Genomic DNA, 13,052 nt, shown 5'->3' with positions numbered 1-13,052 from the left:
GCTCTCTCTCTATCTATGTCTCTTTTCCTGCCTAGGAGATATCCCAATTATTGCATACAAATCACCACAATGGCAAGGTTCGCCCATGTTGAAATGATTGTGCTTTGAATGACCTTTTTAAATTTATGTCGTGCACTGGTGTAATTAAAAAAAGAAAGAGAGACCAGGCCCTAATCCCCGCCGATGTGTGGGGACGAGCTAACTCCATTACACTAGGGACTTTAATTACCTGCTGAGAGCGTCCGAAATCCCCGAAAAGTGACTAGAGAGGAACGTAAAACAAAAGTAAGTCTCCCTTTCTCCTCTCTCTCTCTCTCTCTCTCTCTGTTTTTACATACCTAAAAAAAACAATTTGGTCATTAGACCAGTGTCCTACAGTTGGTTTAATAGTGATAATAATAGGTATAATCATTATATAAGTTACAAATTACATGTAATAATGTATCAAGTTAATGTCTTCAACCTATATTAATTCAGTATGGAAATAGTTTTTGGAAAAAAGATCTGTATTCAAAGGTTGTTTGAATACAGAGAGTGCCGCATGGATTACACACCCTCTAGAATTGTGCATGCCTTGTGAATCTTAAACTTTGTAACCAATCTTTTTTAATAACACAAGTTCGTTAGTTATTAAAAAAGAAAGAAAGAAATAATAATACTTAGTACAGATAAATAAATAAATTTTGCACTAAACTCTGCAGTGCTACAAATATCCTTCCGATACAATTTCCTTTTTGGGTGATTGCCAAGTTTGTTTGTGGATTGACAATTTTGATGTTTTTATTTTACAGGGCGTTAGACAAATTCATTTCTATATCATAATTAAAAATTATAATGAACATTCAGTGATCTGCAGGGTTTCCTTTCCGATCTGCACCTGCTAATATTTGTTAACGCAAACATAACCATGAAGTTTGGGAACGATCAGACACACAAAACAACTGCTTGCTTCCGTCCCCTGACATTTCTGGCTTACACGCGGTACATGTACTCTGTATATAGAGAGAATGTAATTTAAACAATTCCCACATCTACAAATCGGATTTTAACACGGCACTTAGTATCTAACAATGATCGCGCGTTAAAACTTAAACCCAAGGCCCAGTTTTATATTCTGCGGGACCCAATTCTCAGTTACGTTCTCATTTCAGTTTGGTGTGATGAAAATGTGATAACATTGGCATAACATTTTCCGGGGCTACTGTTCTTCTTGTCTTGCAAGTACACTTATTGTGTCCAAAAATCCTGCAAATTAAAGTAAGTCTCTCTCTCTCTCTCTCTCTCTCTCTCTCTCTCTCTCTCTCTCTCTCTCTCTCTCTCTCTCTCAGTTGCAACATGCATTTGCCTAAATTTTGTATTTTTTCATGCAATACAAATATATGCATGTTTGTTCATTTGATTTGATATCCGATCAGGTATATATAACCGTGAATATAACCAATATAATACCCATATAAGATTATTAGATGATTCCCATGTTAAAGGCAAAGTTTATGCATATGGAGAATCTGTGAATTTGATTCACATTTAAAAATTTTTGATTATATTTATTCAAAATCAATTCAGGATTCACATCATGAAAATCATATGAAACAAAATTCTTTATGCGTGGTTAAGGAAAACAGAGTTTTTTATGATTAAATAAACTGCAAATACAAAACTGATTTAATTAACCAGACTTATTTCACAGTTGATATATAAAATGTCGGAGGAAAAATCTTTGTTGAGGAAAAGAGATTTTTTATTAAGCGTACATTGGTTAATTGCTCATCTCTGGTGTACAATACGAAGGGCATTTTACGCTACTACTTGTATATATTGACACGTGAAAAAAAGTTATAATATAATAAATTTTCCGGTAGGACTGAAAAAGCAGTAGTTTTTTTTTAAATAATAAATTAGATTTCTGAAATAAATCAAAATATTCTCCGATTGAGCAAAATTTATTTACGTCAATCTTAAATTACGACGACGAAAATAATAAAACATTAAAGTTCCTGAATTTTGTTTAGATTTTTCGAATAAACTGTGCTGGTTTTGTACAATGTTTAATATAGCAAGCCTCTCACGATAACCGTTATCAGGCTGGATACTAAGTAGTTAACATCAACCAGATCTTCTTAAAACTTTACACATGGTATTTTTTACCATACACTGTCATTTTGTGAAGAAAAACTCAAAATATTTTAGCTTTTATTTTAATGTTTTCTTTGTAAAGAGCTTTTCTTTTCAATGAGATTTATATAAATTAAAATTATTTATCTAAAGGTGAATAAAAACATTATTTTACATACAGACATGCGTATATTAAGTAGTTTTACATAATGTATCATTTTGAAGATTTTATTTTTACACAGATATCTTTGTGTGATACTAGCGGAACATTTCCTTTCTTATATTCGGACTTTTATCTGTCCGCCCATCCGTCTATCACGGTACCTTATATACGTGTATGAACGGCATTACTAAGCTCGCCTTTTTATAATAATTGTGTCGTCAAAGAAGATCTTCATTAACCCGTTCGTGCCTGCGTAGTTAAATAATTAGCCCTGTAAACACACTACATGAAGAAACAATCAAGCAAACCGCCAGTTTTACGGCATTTACTTTAGAGTTCTGTTCCCGCCTTCATTTTAACTCAAAATAAGTAAAATGAGTATGTGCAGAAGGGAACAATTCAATTTCACCACGTTCTTACGAAAAAGGAGAGGTTAGGCTATTCTTTGAATGACATATTTTGAGTTGTTATTTTGAGAGGTGTGGTGGATAAGGTTATTATATTAGGGCTCATTCTTGTGGTACTCCTGTGCAGTTACAGTCCATTCAGTACGTAACCACACCAGTGGGCCATCACCGCCACTGTATGCAGCATCTTTATCCTGCCCGCTGAATTGTTAAAGCAATATATGAGCTGCAATTTTCTTTCTGAATTTTTTTTTTATAAAAAAAGTTATTTTCTACTAAAATGACAAAAATATCATGGTTTTTAAAGTTTTGTTTGTCGTTTTTTATTTGAAAAGCCGTAAAGAAGCCTTAAATGAAGCACCATTGAATTATGCAGGTCGTCATGTACAAAATTCATCTGCTATATATTCCTTAGAAGAGAAATCTTTCTTCTGACGAAAATAATGATTCTTTCAAACCTTTTTATCATATGGGTTTAATTTACATGCAGACTTATCATACTAGCAGGTTTTTGTAGCAGAATAAAATTCTAAAAAAAATACAGCTCATATTGCTTTAACTGTGTCCCGGGGTTAGGGTACAGTTAGGGCAGTGGGTACAGCCAGTGTATGCAGAGCAGGGACCGTTCTGGCCGGGACTGTCTTAAGCTGCCCGTAATCCACTTAGTTTTACTTTTACCTCATTCAGAACCCTTGAGAAAAAGGCAATTAAAACAACAAAGAACTTTGTCGCAATAAATTATCGTAAGCAGCTTGGAAAGAATAGGATTTGGTCAAGAATCTTATTTCACTTGTGGTAAACATTAAATGGGAAGGTCAGGTATAACAATGACAAACTTTACAACAACAGGCCAATGTCAGCTCAGTAATAGTGATCTAAGTTCTATGTTTTATAACAATAATAGGTTTATATATTTAGTAAATAAAGATCTTAAATTCTTAGTTCACGTGAAGTAAATTTTAAGAGAAGTTCGTGTAAAATGAATTTTACCTGTTTACAAGAAATTCATGTGAAGTGAATTGCACTTATTGAAATGCATGGGGATCTGTATTACGTGAAGTTGAGGGGAGGGAAAACTGGTTGTGTTTTCGTGTAGAACATGTCCTAAACACAAACTTATAATATTAGATTATAATTCCAAACATACATTTTTAACAATATTTATAAAAATAAATAGAGCACTTTGAAAAGAAATAATATTTCAGTGTGTTTATAATTGAATGTAATGTTTCAAATATATAATAAATCTCTGTCCGGCCAATTCACAGTGTACAGTACAGTCTAGAGGTAACCCGGAGGGACCTTTGATCGGGCTGTCAGATGTTAGGGACCCCCTGTGATCGGCCCGTGTGATTGCGGCCCCCTGTGATAACAATCTGTCGCCTTTGTACTGTGAGGTGTTGTCTTGCCCTGATCTCCTGTCCGAGCCTCGCTATCCCGCACCCTCAGTTATCTACTGTTCGCGCTCTTGTACTCTGTTCTTTGTAGTACTGATTTATCGTACCATTACTATTGTTGGATGAAACAATCGTTAATGAACAAGCTATTCCACACAATTCAATGAAACTGTCATGTTGCCAATATAGAACATGTTTTATCATTACAGTGTATATACAAATTGTATGATAATGCAACGTTTGTCAAAAATACCACTGAGGAAATTTCATAATATCATAATTTTTAAGCATCAAAATTGATAAATTCTCTCGGTTTATTTTTTAGTTTCATTAAAGAAATGACACGGATCAGCCTTTTTTTTTTGTTGCATGTTCGCTGATTTTGACGAGAGATCGTGACAGTCACAAATCTTGTTAACAATGCAACAGACCGCCATTGTTACAACTGTAAAGTTAAACTAACACTAAATTCCTCAGTCAACCAATAACAATAAGTAATTGGTCTTCAAGGGGACCTTAGTTTCTAAACAAGCAAACAGAGAAAAAGAGCCCCTCCATTGTACACACAGCCGCACGCCCCGACTGTATTGTAATGCTCGGGCCCTGGATTATATAAACACATTTTGTTTTGAAAATTTAAATTGATTCAAACTTGAGTGAATAAAAAGGCGATCAAATTAAGACTTTAAATATATAAAATTTTAATTGGATTACCATTTCAGGTTATTCGTTATGTATAGAGTTAATCTCTGTAGAGCCCCGTGAATACCGGAATCTGAACATAGAATTCTCTGCGTTCACGTCCGCAGCATATCATTTTGACTTGGTTCGCACGTTTACAAATCTCAAGCCGATTAAAGTTTTAAATAAGAACTACCGGCGGACGGGCTCTGACTTAAAAATTGATAGCAGTGGGTTAATGCCATTATAAGTAACCCTAAATCCCTGCATATAGGAATCCGCTGACGTGAAGTGGTTACTGACGGACAGTACGAGAATAGGACGAGGGAGCGAGTCTGCGCAGTCGGTGCTGGCAGACTGTACACGCTGGGAGCATGGGTCACGTCCGCGCCTCGTCTACAGCTCTGATTAGTAAAAGGTGTAAACATTTAAAAAATACACGGTGTTAGTTGGAGTTATAAACATCGGAGGTAAGAACCCAGAATTAATTAGCATCACTAACAAAGATAAAAATTATTATAAGTAGACACTTCAAACGAAGCTCTAAAATCTACCAGCGTATTTTTAAAATTATATTTATATGCGTTTCACATGGTGAGCAAAATAAAAAAAATAATTAGATTAAATTAAAAATGTGAATTACAAGAAAAATCTTAATGTAGATTTAATGGTGTGTAAGTTAATGAAAATTGTTATTTTAGAAGATTGTATTATTTCATGAGATGAAATTGAGTGTGTGACTGTGTGACGGCGGGGGATGGATTTGAAACAGGTCGTAATTGTGTCTTATAAATAAATCGTGTTGTAAATGATAATCTGTTATTAACCCATGCTGTCCAAAAACCGTTTTGAGCCTCATGATAGTTTTAATTTTATATAACAGTGAAAAGTTTGAAAGATTTTGGCGTATGCTACTCAGTACTATTTCCTAGAGTGACGTTCCCAGAGTTGACTCTTTAATCATTTTGCATTTCTAACGTATTTCAATTTCAACAGTAGAAATATACATTATCTTTTACTTGTATCATATATACTAGTAGACATGATGCAAGGTTTTATAATTGCTAAAAATTTGAATTTATCAGAAGGACAATATAGTCATATATCTTTAAAAAATGTCAAAAATTATACTTAATATCTAAGAATGAAATTACAGTGAATAAATAAATAAATAAATAGTTGAAATGTTGCTTAGTTATATAAATGTTAGACTATTCGCCGTGAATGTAGTGGTGGTCGCTATATCACCTCTATTGATAAACCACAACCTTAACGATTCACGTTTACAACGCAGGGTGTATATATATAGGGAATTTAGGTTTGATGTGGAATAATACACCTGGAAAAAGTCACTTAAATTAATAGTTAATTATTTAATTATAAAAGATATGATGATATATAAACAGTTAAATTGTACATATGTCAAATTAGCGAAAAATTTGCAGTTTGGGGATAAAAAACTAGTTCAGTAAGTAACAACAAAAGCCCCTGGGGGATTCGATGTCGGGATATACGGATCACAAGCCCCACACTTGATCCTCTGGGCTATGGAGTAAGTTACATATTGCCGTCAAAAAATTAAATTCCTTTTGATAAAAAAGTAATGTCGTTTCGATCACAGGTCAGCCATATTGTGATGGTGTTATTCAACTTTAACAAACCTCGATCTGCTCGAACAAAATCTAAGTCGTTATCTTAATCTATACTTTATCAATTCCCAAAACGCATATACATTATAGATAAACAAATATTTTTGGCAACTTAAAAAACTTCAATGACTTAAATAGCCGAGTGTCATGTGAAGTTTATCTCCAATCTATAACAGTTCTACCCATCTCTTTTCTCATTAAGATTTGCCAAATCACCGAACGATGAGAATTATTGTTAACATTTCAATTATAATGATATCTCTTCCCTAACTATAACGTGTAAACGTGACATGCCGGCATTTAAAGCCACAATTGTTTTACAATGTTAAGCCGCCCTCTATCAGATTAAATTTAGGTCGAACTAATGACCGAGAATGTGCTGCCCTGATTAGTGTTTACAATCGTTCACTGCGCTATGAAATTTATGATTTAAATATAAATTATGAGAGACGTGTGCAGGACTATCTCTGTTTGTTTGTTCAATGACATGTGATCAGTCGGTCATGTGTGATTTCCCGGCATGCAAGTTTCTGTTGTCATTTTTTCTGACTGGGACAGTACAGTTCCTAATTCATCCACATATTTATTTTTATTATTTACGAGGAAGTTTTTGAATCTCTATAATGACGAGTGTTCCCAATGTTCGTCACAGGGGCCAGCCAGAGACTGCCATGACGTCATCACTGCTCCACGCGACCAAGAGTAACCAGGTTTCGTACATTGACGTGGAGGTGGACAGCAATGACAGCCTGTCCGTCAGAGAGGGGTGGAAAGAGGGCGGGGACTCGGAGCCCGAGGGGGACGGGCGCTGTAAACACTGCGGCCGGACGCTGCTCAAAATGGCGGGGGTTGCGCTCTCAGGGGTGGTGTTCGGAATAGCCATGGAAAAGTCAAGAGGTAATAGCGCTCAAAATGATCATATTTTTATAACCGGCTTTTGTTAATTTCATCCAGATGTTTGTAAAAACGCAACTTTGTTTGCTAGAGAATGCATTTCTTTGAAACAATTTGTGGTTGATTGTTTACAGTTTTTGAACCCAAGAGTATTCGAGATCAGATGGTGTTTAACAACTTCATCATGCTGAAGATGTTCCTGTCTGCTGTAGCATTAGGTATGGAGTAGATACAAAACTGCTCAGACGTGTAGATAGAGCACTTACCTATACACTTAACAAGGGGAGAATTTCAAACGAGATAACTTCTAATTTTTAATGATAAACCGAAGATTCAGGATAACGTTATGTCTAGTCGTTTCCAAGTATTAACTATTAATTGAATGTAAGCAGACTGAGAATCCATGCAAAAAAAATTATTTTAAAGTCTTTTTTTTGGTTCTGTTGACTTGAAAGCAAGGCGAATAACCTACTTTAACTGGCTATTCATGAATACAAGTAGATAGAATACCATAATGACATCTAGATACTCGAGACTAGAGGCCAGGGAAAGACGCATGAAAAAGTGTAATAAAGATTATTTTTCATAAAGCTTTGTGGCCATCCCTAGCTTATGATATGATTGTTGTATAAATTCCAAAATGATGTACAGGTGATTGTAAGGCTGATAAAAGAAGCTCAATGAACGGTTATCATGGAGAGCTCTACATAGGATTATACATAATTATGTAGATGTCTTATTAAACAAGCAAAGAACTTGAAAATAGGAATTCAGTACGTCGAGACCATTACTCCTTAGCTTATTGATTTGAATGGCTATAGAACGAGTGGAAAAACACGAATTGCCACTGTTTTTTTAAATAAAAAGATAAGACATCGGGGAGGTATAGTATGGGGCTAGAGTGACCTGATTTCTGCAGCTAACTTCGCACGTGCATATGGACAATGTCTGTATACTCTTATATCAACAATTGCAATAAATACTAAGATTTAGAGGTAAAAAGCTTTGATCCTGACTAACGCAGTGTCTATTGTATACAGGACAGGTTTGTATGGCGATACTGTCGCTGCTCCCCGCCACCAAGGACAGGTTCCAAAGCGCCTCACAGGAGTTTGTGTCATGCTTCGATGACCGCGGCATCTTCTCCAGCGCCCTGGGCGCCTTCCTGCTCGGAGTAGGAATGTCGTTATCAGGAGCGGTAAGTTGTAGTCATAGAATCCGGGGTAGGCTAATCACCGACCCGTGCGGTTTACGTAACGCAGAACACGTATATATATATTAGATTATAGCAGGCCATTGCATATCAATCAGGTTATATATCTAATTCACAAAACGGAACATGAGAACTGATTATTCTTATTCAAATTTCTACATTCGGAATTCTTATCTATCTTTAAATTTTATGTAAAAACTCGGCTTATACTACTAGAACAATTTTTCTTTTACAAATAAATTTTATTAATGTTTTATTTTTGAATGGAAAATCATACAAAACGTTACCCGTGAAGATGTTTGTGACATGTCGGGTAGGTACACCGGTTATAATTCATGTCACGCTGTAACATGGATTCTCGTTTCATACATGTACTCAGAGAACAGAGTGTGAATACGTGTACTCGTTTTACAGATCAGAACAGGAACGTGCACTCAAAATTAAGCATTGTACTAAGGTTTAAATGAGTTCTGCTTTGGTTGTAGGCCCGATTGACAGTTAAACAATAGCGGTTTTGCTCAGTCTCTGTTTTACAGAATGTCGTTTTCTTTCAGTGTCCGGGAATGGTGTTACCTCAAGTAGGAGCATGGGTACCTAACTCTTGTAAGTACTCACGTACAGTGCAAGTAACGCGTCTTGTTACTGTGAATTCGTTACACGTGACTTGTTACTGTGAATATGCAACATGTGTCTTGTTTTTGTGAATAAGTAACAAGTGTCTTGTTACTGATTATGGAGCATGTGTTATCACTTTTTGTTACATGTGTCTGATCTGTTTTCAGTGTTTACGTTACTCGGCGCGCTGATTGGTGCTCTTACATACGGGTTACTTGGTTCTCATCTGTCTAGTCTTACCAAACCTAAGATCTGCTTCCAGCACAAACAGTATGTATTTCCGACTGCCTTTCGAACATTTCAGTTTGTTAAGCATGTGAAATTGTTTATGATCAAAACGTGTTTATCTATGACATCGTCAGGGTCCACGAGAAGTTGGACGTACAGTACGCCGTGATAGCCGTGCCTATGGCGGCAGTGGTGGGCATTGCTGTGTTCTGTTTGGAGTGGTTCTGGCCCAACAACAAGGACCTGGAGAGTCTAGGGGTGAGTGATCAGAAATAAGACTAGGGGCTGGTAATGGTGTAGGCACTGGAGAGTCTTGTACATGTATTTAGTAATGGAGATGGAAATAGCCTTTATATATGCAGATCTGTAGTTTGTAGTTATTGGTGTCCAAGTAGCTTAGTGGACAATACACTCGCTTCTCACTGTTGCGACCTGAGTTCAATCCTCGTGATCGACAGTAGATTTATGTGAAAGATTATGGTGGTCCTCTGCTTGGACACATGATTTCTTTCCGTCCACTGCATCTTCCTCCCACATCAATGACCCCCCCCCCCTCGCGCTAACATCCGTACCAACGAGAGAACAACCTTAGAGGGAGTAGTGGGGTGAAGTGGGGGGCCTTGATCAGCTTAAAGAAAGCAATGGGGTGTAAGTTTTGGGCCCTGGTCAGCTTAGAGGGAGTGATGGGGTATAAGTGAGGAGACCTAATCAGCTTAGAGGGAATTATGGGGTAAGTATTGGGCCCTGGTCATCTTAGAGGGAGGAATGGGGTGTAAGTGTGGGGCTCTGATTAGCTAAGAGTGAGTGATGGGGTGTAAGTTTTTGGCCTTGATCAACTTAGAGGGAGTAATGGGGTGTACGTGTGGGGCCTTAATCAGCTTACAGTGGGTGATGAGGTGTAGGTGTGGGGTCCTAATATATTAGGGGGAGTGATGGGTGTAAGTTTGGGGCCCTGATCAGCTTACAATGGGTGATGAGGTGTAGGTGTGGGGCCCTGAGTAGATTAGGCGGAGTGATTGGCTGAAGTGTGGGGCACTGATCAGCTTAGCGATGGGGTGTAAGTATAGGGCCCTGATTAGTTGGGTTGTAAGTGACTGGGATCTTAATGCTTAATTCTAGCCCCAAGTCATGGTAACGAGGTCTTCATGTGAATGGAGCTTTAAAGAGTCTTGCAGTTTGGGACAATGGCGATTAATTCGTAAAGATGACTTTTAATGTCCTACAAGATACCAATTCATGACTAATATTAACTTGATGTAATGATCTGGTTACAGCGACTACCGGAGCTAGAGAGTAACATCATCACCACCATCGCGTGGCCAGCCTATGTCGGAGGTAAAGTTGCTAGCGATGATAAACAGTTTAAAATGGGGTCTTACAATTTTAAGTATCGCCACAATGATTATATGCTCTCTCTCTCTCTCTCTCTCTCTCTCTCTCTCTCTCTCTGTGTGTATTGCAAAATTAATTCATTTCAGATCATTTTATTCATGTTTTATTATAATGTTAACTTTCAGGCGCTCTCATTGGTTTGCTACAAGTTCCCATCATCCTCCTGGTCAACGACACGATTGGAGGATCCTCCAGTTACATCACAGTGGTCGCTCAGATGTGTTTCACCAAAAATCTACAGCAAATGTTTCCCTATCTTGCCGCCAAACGGTCGGGGATTTCCAACTGGTGGCAGGTCTGTGTCATTGTGAGGATAGAAAAACTTTTCAATTAACGACAAAAACCATTTCATGTCTTTCTTTAACTTATTCTGAATTGCGTTTTAGGTTGTATACGTCGTTTGTGCCATAGTAGGAGGGGCTCTTTCTGCAGCATCCTCCAATTCTTTCGGTGTTGCCAAAGGTGTTCCGGTATACATGGGGCTGCTGGGGGGAATCGTCATGCTGTGGGGCGCGCGCTTCGCTGCAGGTTGTACAAGGTACGTGGTACGAGACAGACAGACTGGTGTGTTTTACAAAAAATCATTTATAACAAAACACGTAACTCATGCGTTGGTCCAAATACTTTTATCGGGAGGGGTTGATTTAAGACCTATTTACGGTAATTTTACTGTGTGAAATAAAAAAAAAACACTTTTAAAAAAATGTGAGGGAGGGTAGGGGGCAAGTACCTGTCTTGAATCATGCATGTAGCCGCAAGGCTGTTGATCATGGGAAACATTTTTGACAGTTCATTAGACTACTTTATTTCGTAGAGCGTTAGTTTTTTTTGCCTAAATGAAACTTCTCTGGGTGAAATATTAAGCTTAGTCACACACGTGTTATCAGATCAGATACGACATTTGTCGTGTCATTGTGAACAATATGGGATCTCTCATAACCCGCTTATTATCACTAGTGATAGGTTAGAATTAAGGTATCCTATAGAATATCATTCAAATAATGAAACCCGACTAACCATAACAAACAAATAGGACCCATTCTTAAAATACTTTTCGCTGCCCTTGGAATTTTAAATAGGAAAATTCACTTTCTAAAAATGTTTCTTTTTAATTCTGTTCTTTATACAAAATAACTTGGGTTTGACATAGGTTCCATTAGAGAGCTTCCATCCCACTGTATGTGAACACGTTTCTGTTACAGCGGCCACGGATTGTCGGGGATGGGACTTCTAACATGGCTGTCATTTATCGCCGTGCCCGCCATGTTTGCCGGGGGCATCGTCACCGCCTTCTCCATGCAGGCCACCGGGGCCCTAGACACCTACGTCACAGCCATGGGCGATGTCAGCTGAGTAGATGAACAAATCCTATTCCGTATCCGGAATGTGACTAGTTATAACCGGTGAATTAGCCACAGTATGCCGTTATTCTGGTGATTAACCAAACGACAGTTAAACTCTGTGGAGTAGCTTATATTTGTACAATACACGTACATATTTAACTAGCCAGCGGTTCTGTTTCATTTTGAAGTCGTAGACAAATATCAAGATGCAAGTCTTAGAGTCCTCCATATATATATGACATAATAAATAGTTCCTCGGAGTAATATAGATTCTTTCTGTAAATGTGGAGACCAATAGTTCGACCGACGATATCGGTGTACAAAGAGGGACAACCTCACTGTACATCCTTTTCCTTGGACATTTATCGATCTTAATTGTTCACTAAAAATATGCATTATATACTACGGCATGTTTCTATGCATGAATACTTATCTAAGCATATATCCTAAATCGAATGCCAGGTATCAAAATTGCAGTCAGATTTAGATAATTGTTATCCAATGAATTGTTATAATTTGTGTAGTATTTATTTGTACTTTAGTATTTATTCTTTCTTATCATTTATTCGTCAAATGTAACTGTAATATTATTTAATTGATATGTTCATATCATATTTTTTTGTGTCTTTTGTTAATTTGACAAGTTTCATGAAATGCAATATGTTATTCAGTCATATTATGTACATTTACCTTATTTATTACTTGTTGTGCAGTCTTGGCAATGGTATATGTTAATAATACTAGTTATGGTTTCATGTGCTATATTTATATGTTATATACAAAAGGCCTGTAATCTTCGAATTGTTAAAACTATGTGCCAAATACTGAATACAGTTATAACAGAGGCATGGTGTCGTGTTATGTTTAATGAGAGCCGACACAGTCAAGTGTCACATAGAGACCGTGTGGTCGGACCACTGAGTGAGGACTCCTTCCGTCAAAGTGACGTAAACAT

The 13,052-nt window shown here is 37.1% G+C and overlaps 2 protein-coding genes across 5 annotated transcripts in view; one reads left to right on the top strand and one right to left on the bottom strand.

Moving 5' to 3' along the window:
* The window catches only part of LOC105339402 (receptor-type tyrosine-protein phosphatase alpha), a 102,067-nt gene that overhangs the window by 38,678 nt on the left and 50,337 nt on the right, over window positions 1-13,052 (bottom strand). The window lies entirely within an intron of this gene.
* LOC117680458 (thiosulfate transporter TsuA) lies at window positions 963-12,942 on the top strand. 4 transcript variants are annotated; one of them, XM_066068695.1, is made up of 12 exons: window positions 963-981; window positions 1,152-1,257; window positions 7,065-7,309; window positions 7,441-7,524; window positions 8,347-8,504; window positions 9,074-9,122; window positions 9,302-9,404; window positions 9,497-9,620; window positions 10,637-10,697; window positions 10,880-11,049; window positions 11,141-11,292; window positions 11,957-12,942. In XM_066068695.1, the coding sequence occupies exons 3-12, from the start codon at window positions 7,084-7,086 to the stop codon at window positions 12,105-12,107; spliced, it is 1,278 nt and encodes a 425-aa protein (XP_065924767.1). In that variant the 5' UTR covers window positions 963-981; window positions 1,152-1,257; window positions 7,065-7,083; the 3' UTR covers window positions 12,108-12,942. The 4 variants fall into 4 exon arrangements, with proteins under 4 accessions (XP_065924767.1, XP_034321126.2, XP_034321128.2 ...); XM_034465235.2 differs by lacking the exon at window positions 963-981 and having other exon boundaries at window positions 1,032-1,257; XM_034465237.2 differs by lacking the exons at window positions 963-981; window positions 1,152-1,257 and adding an exon at window positions 4,883-5,233.

Source organism: Magallana gigas, chromosome 1 (genome assembly GCF_963853765.1).
Source record: "Magallana gigas chromosome 1, xbMagGiga1.1, whole genome shotgun sequence".
Lineage (NCBI taxonomy): Eukaryota > Metazoa > Mollusca > Bivalvia > Ostreida > Ostreidae > Magallana > Magallana gigas.
This window is presented reverse-complemented; position numbering and strand designations above follow the sequence as displayed.

What these genes read in the sequence shown, in the direction of transcription:
- LOC117680458 (XM_034465234.2), top strand. Translation starts at nt 7,036, where the DNA reads ATGACGAGTGTTCCCAATGTTCGTCACAGGGGCCAGCCAGAGACTGCC. An exon ending in GAATGTCGTTATCAGGAGCG is followed by an intron (nt 8,505 to 9,073) that starts GTAAGTTGTAGT and finishes GTTTTCTTTCAG; the next exon opens with TGTCCGGGAATGGTGTTACC. An exon ending in ATCTGCTTCCAGCACAAACA is followed by an intron (nt 9,405 to 9,496) that starts GTATGTATTTCC and finishes TGACATCGTCAG; the next exon opens with GGTCCACGAGAAGTTGGACG.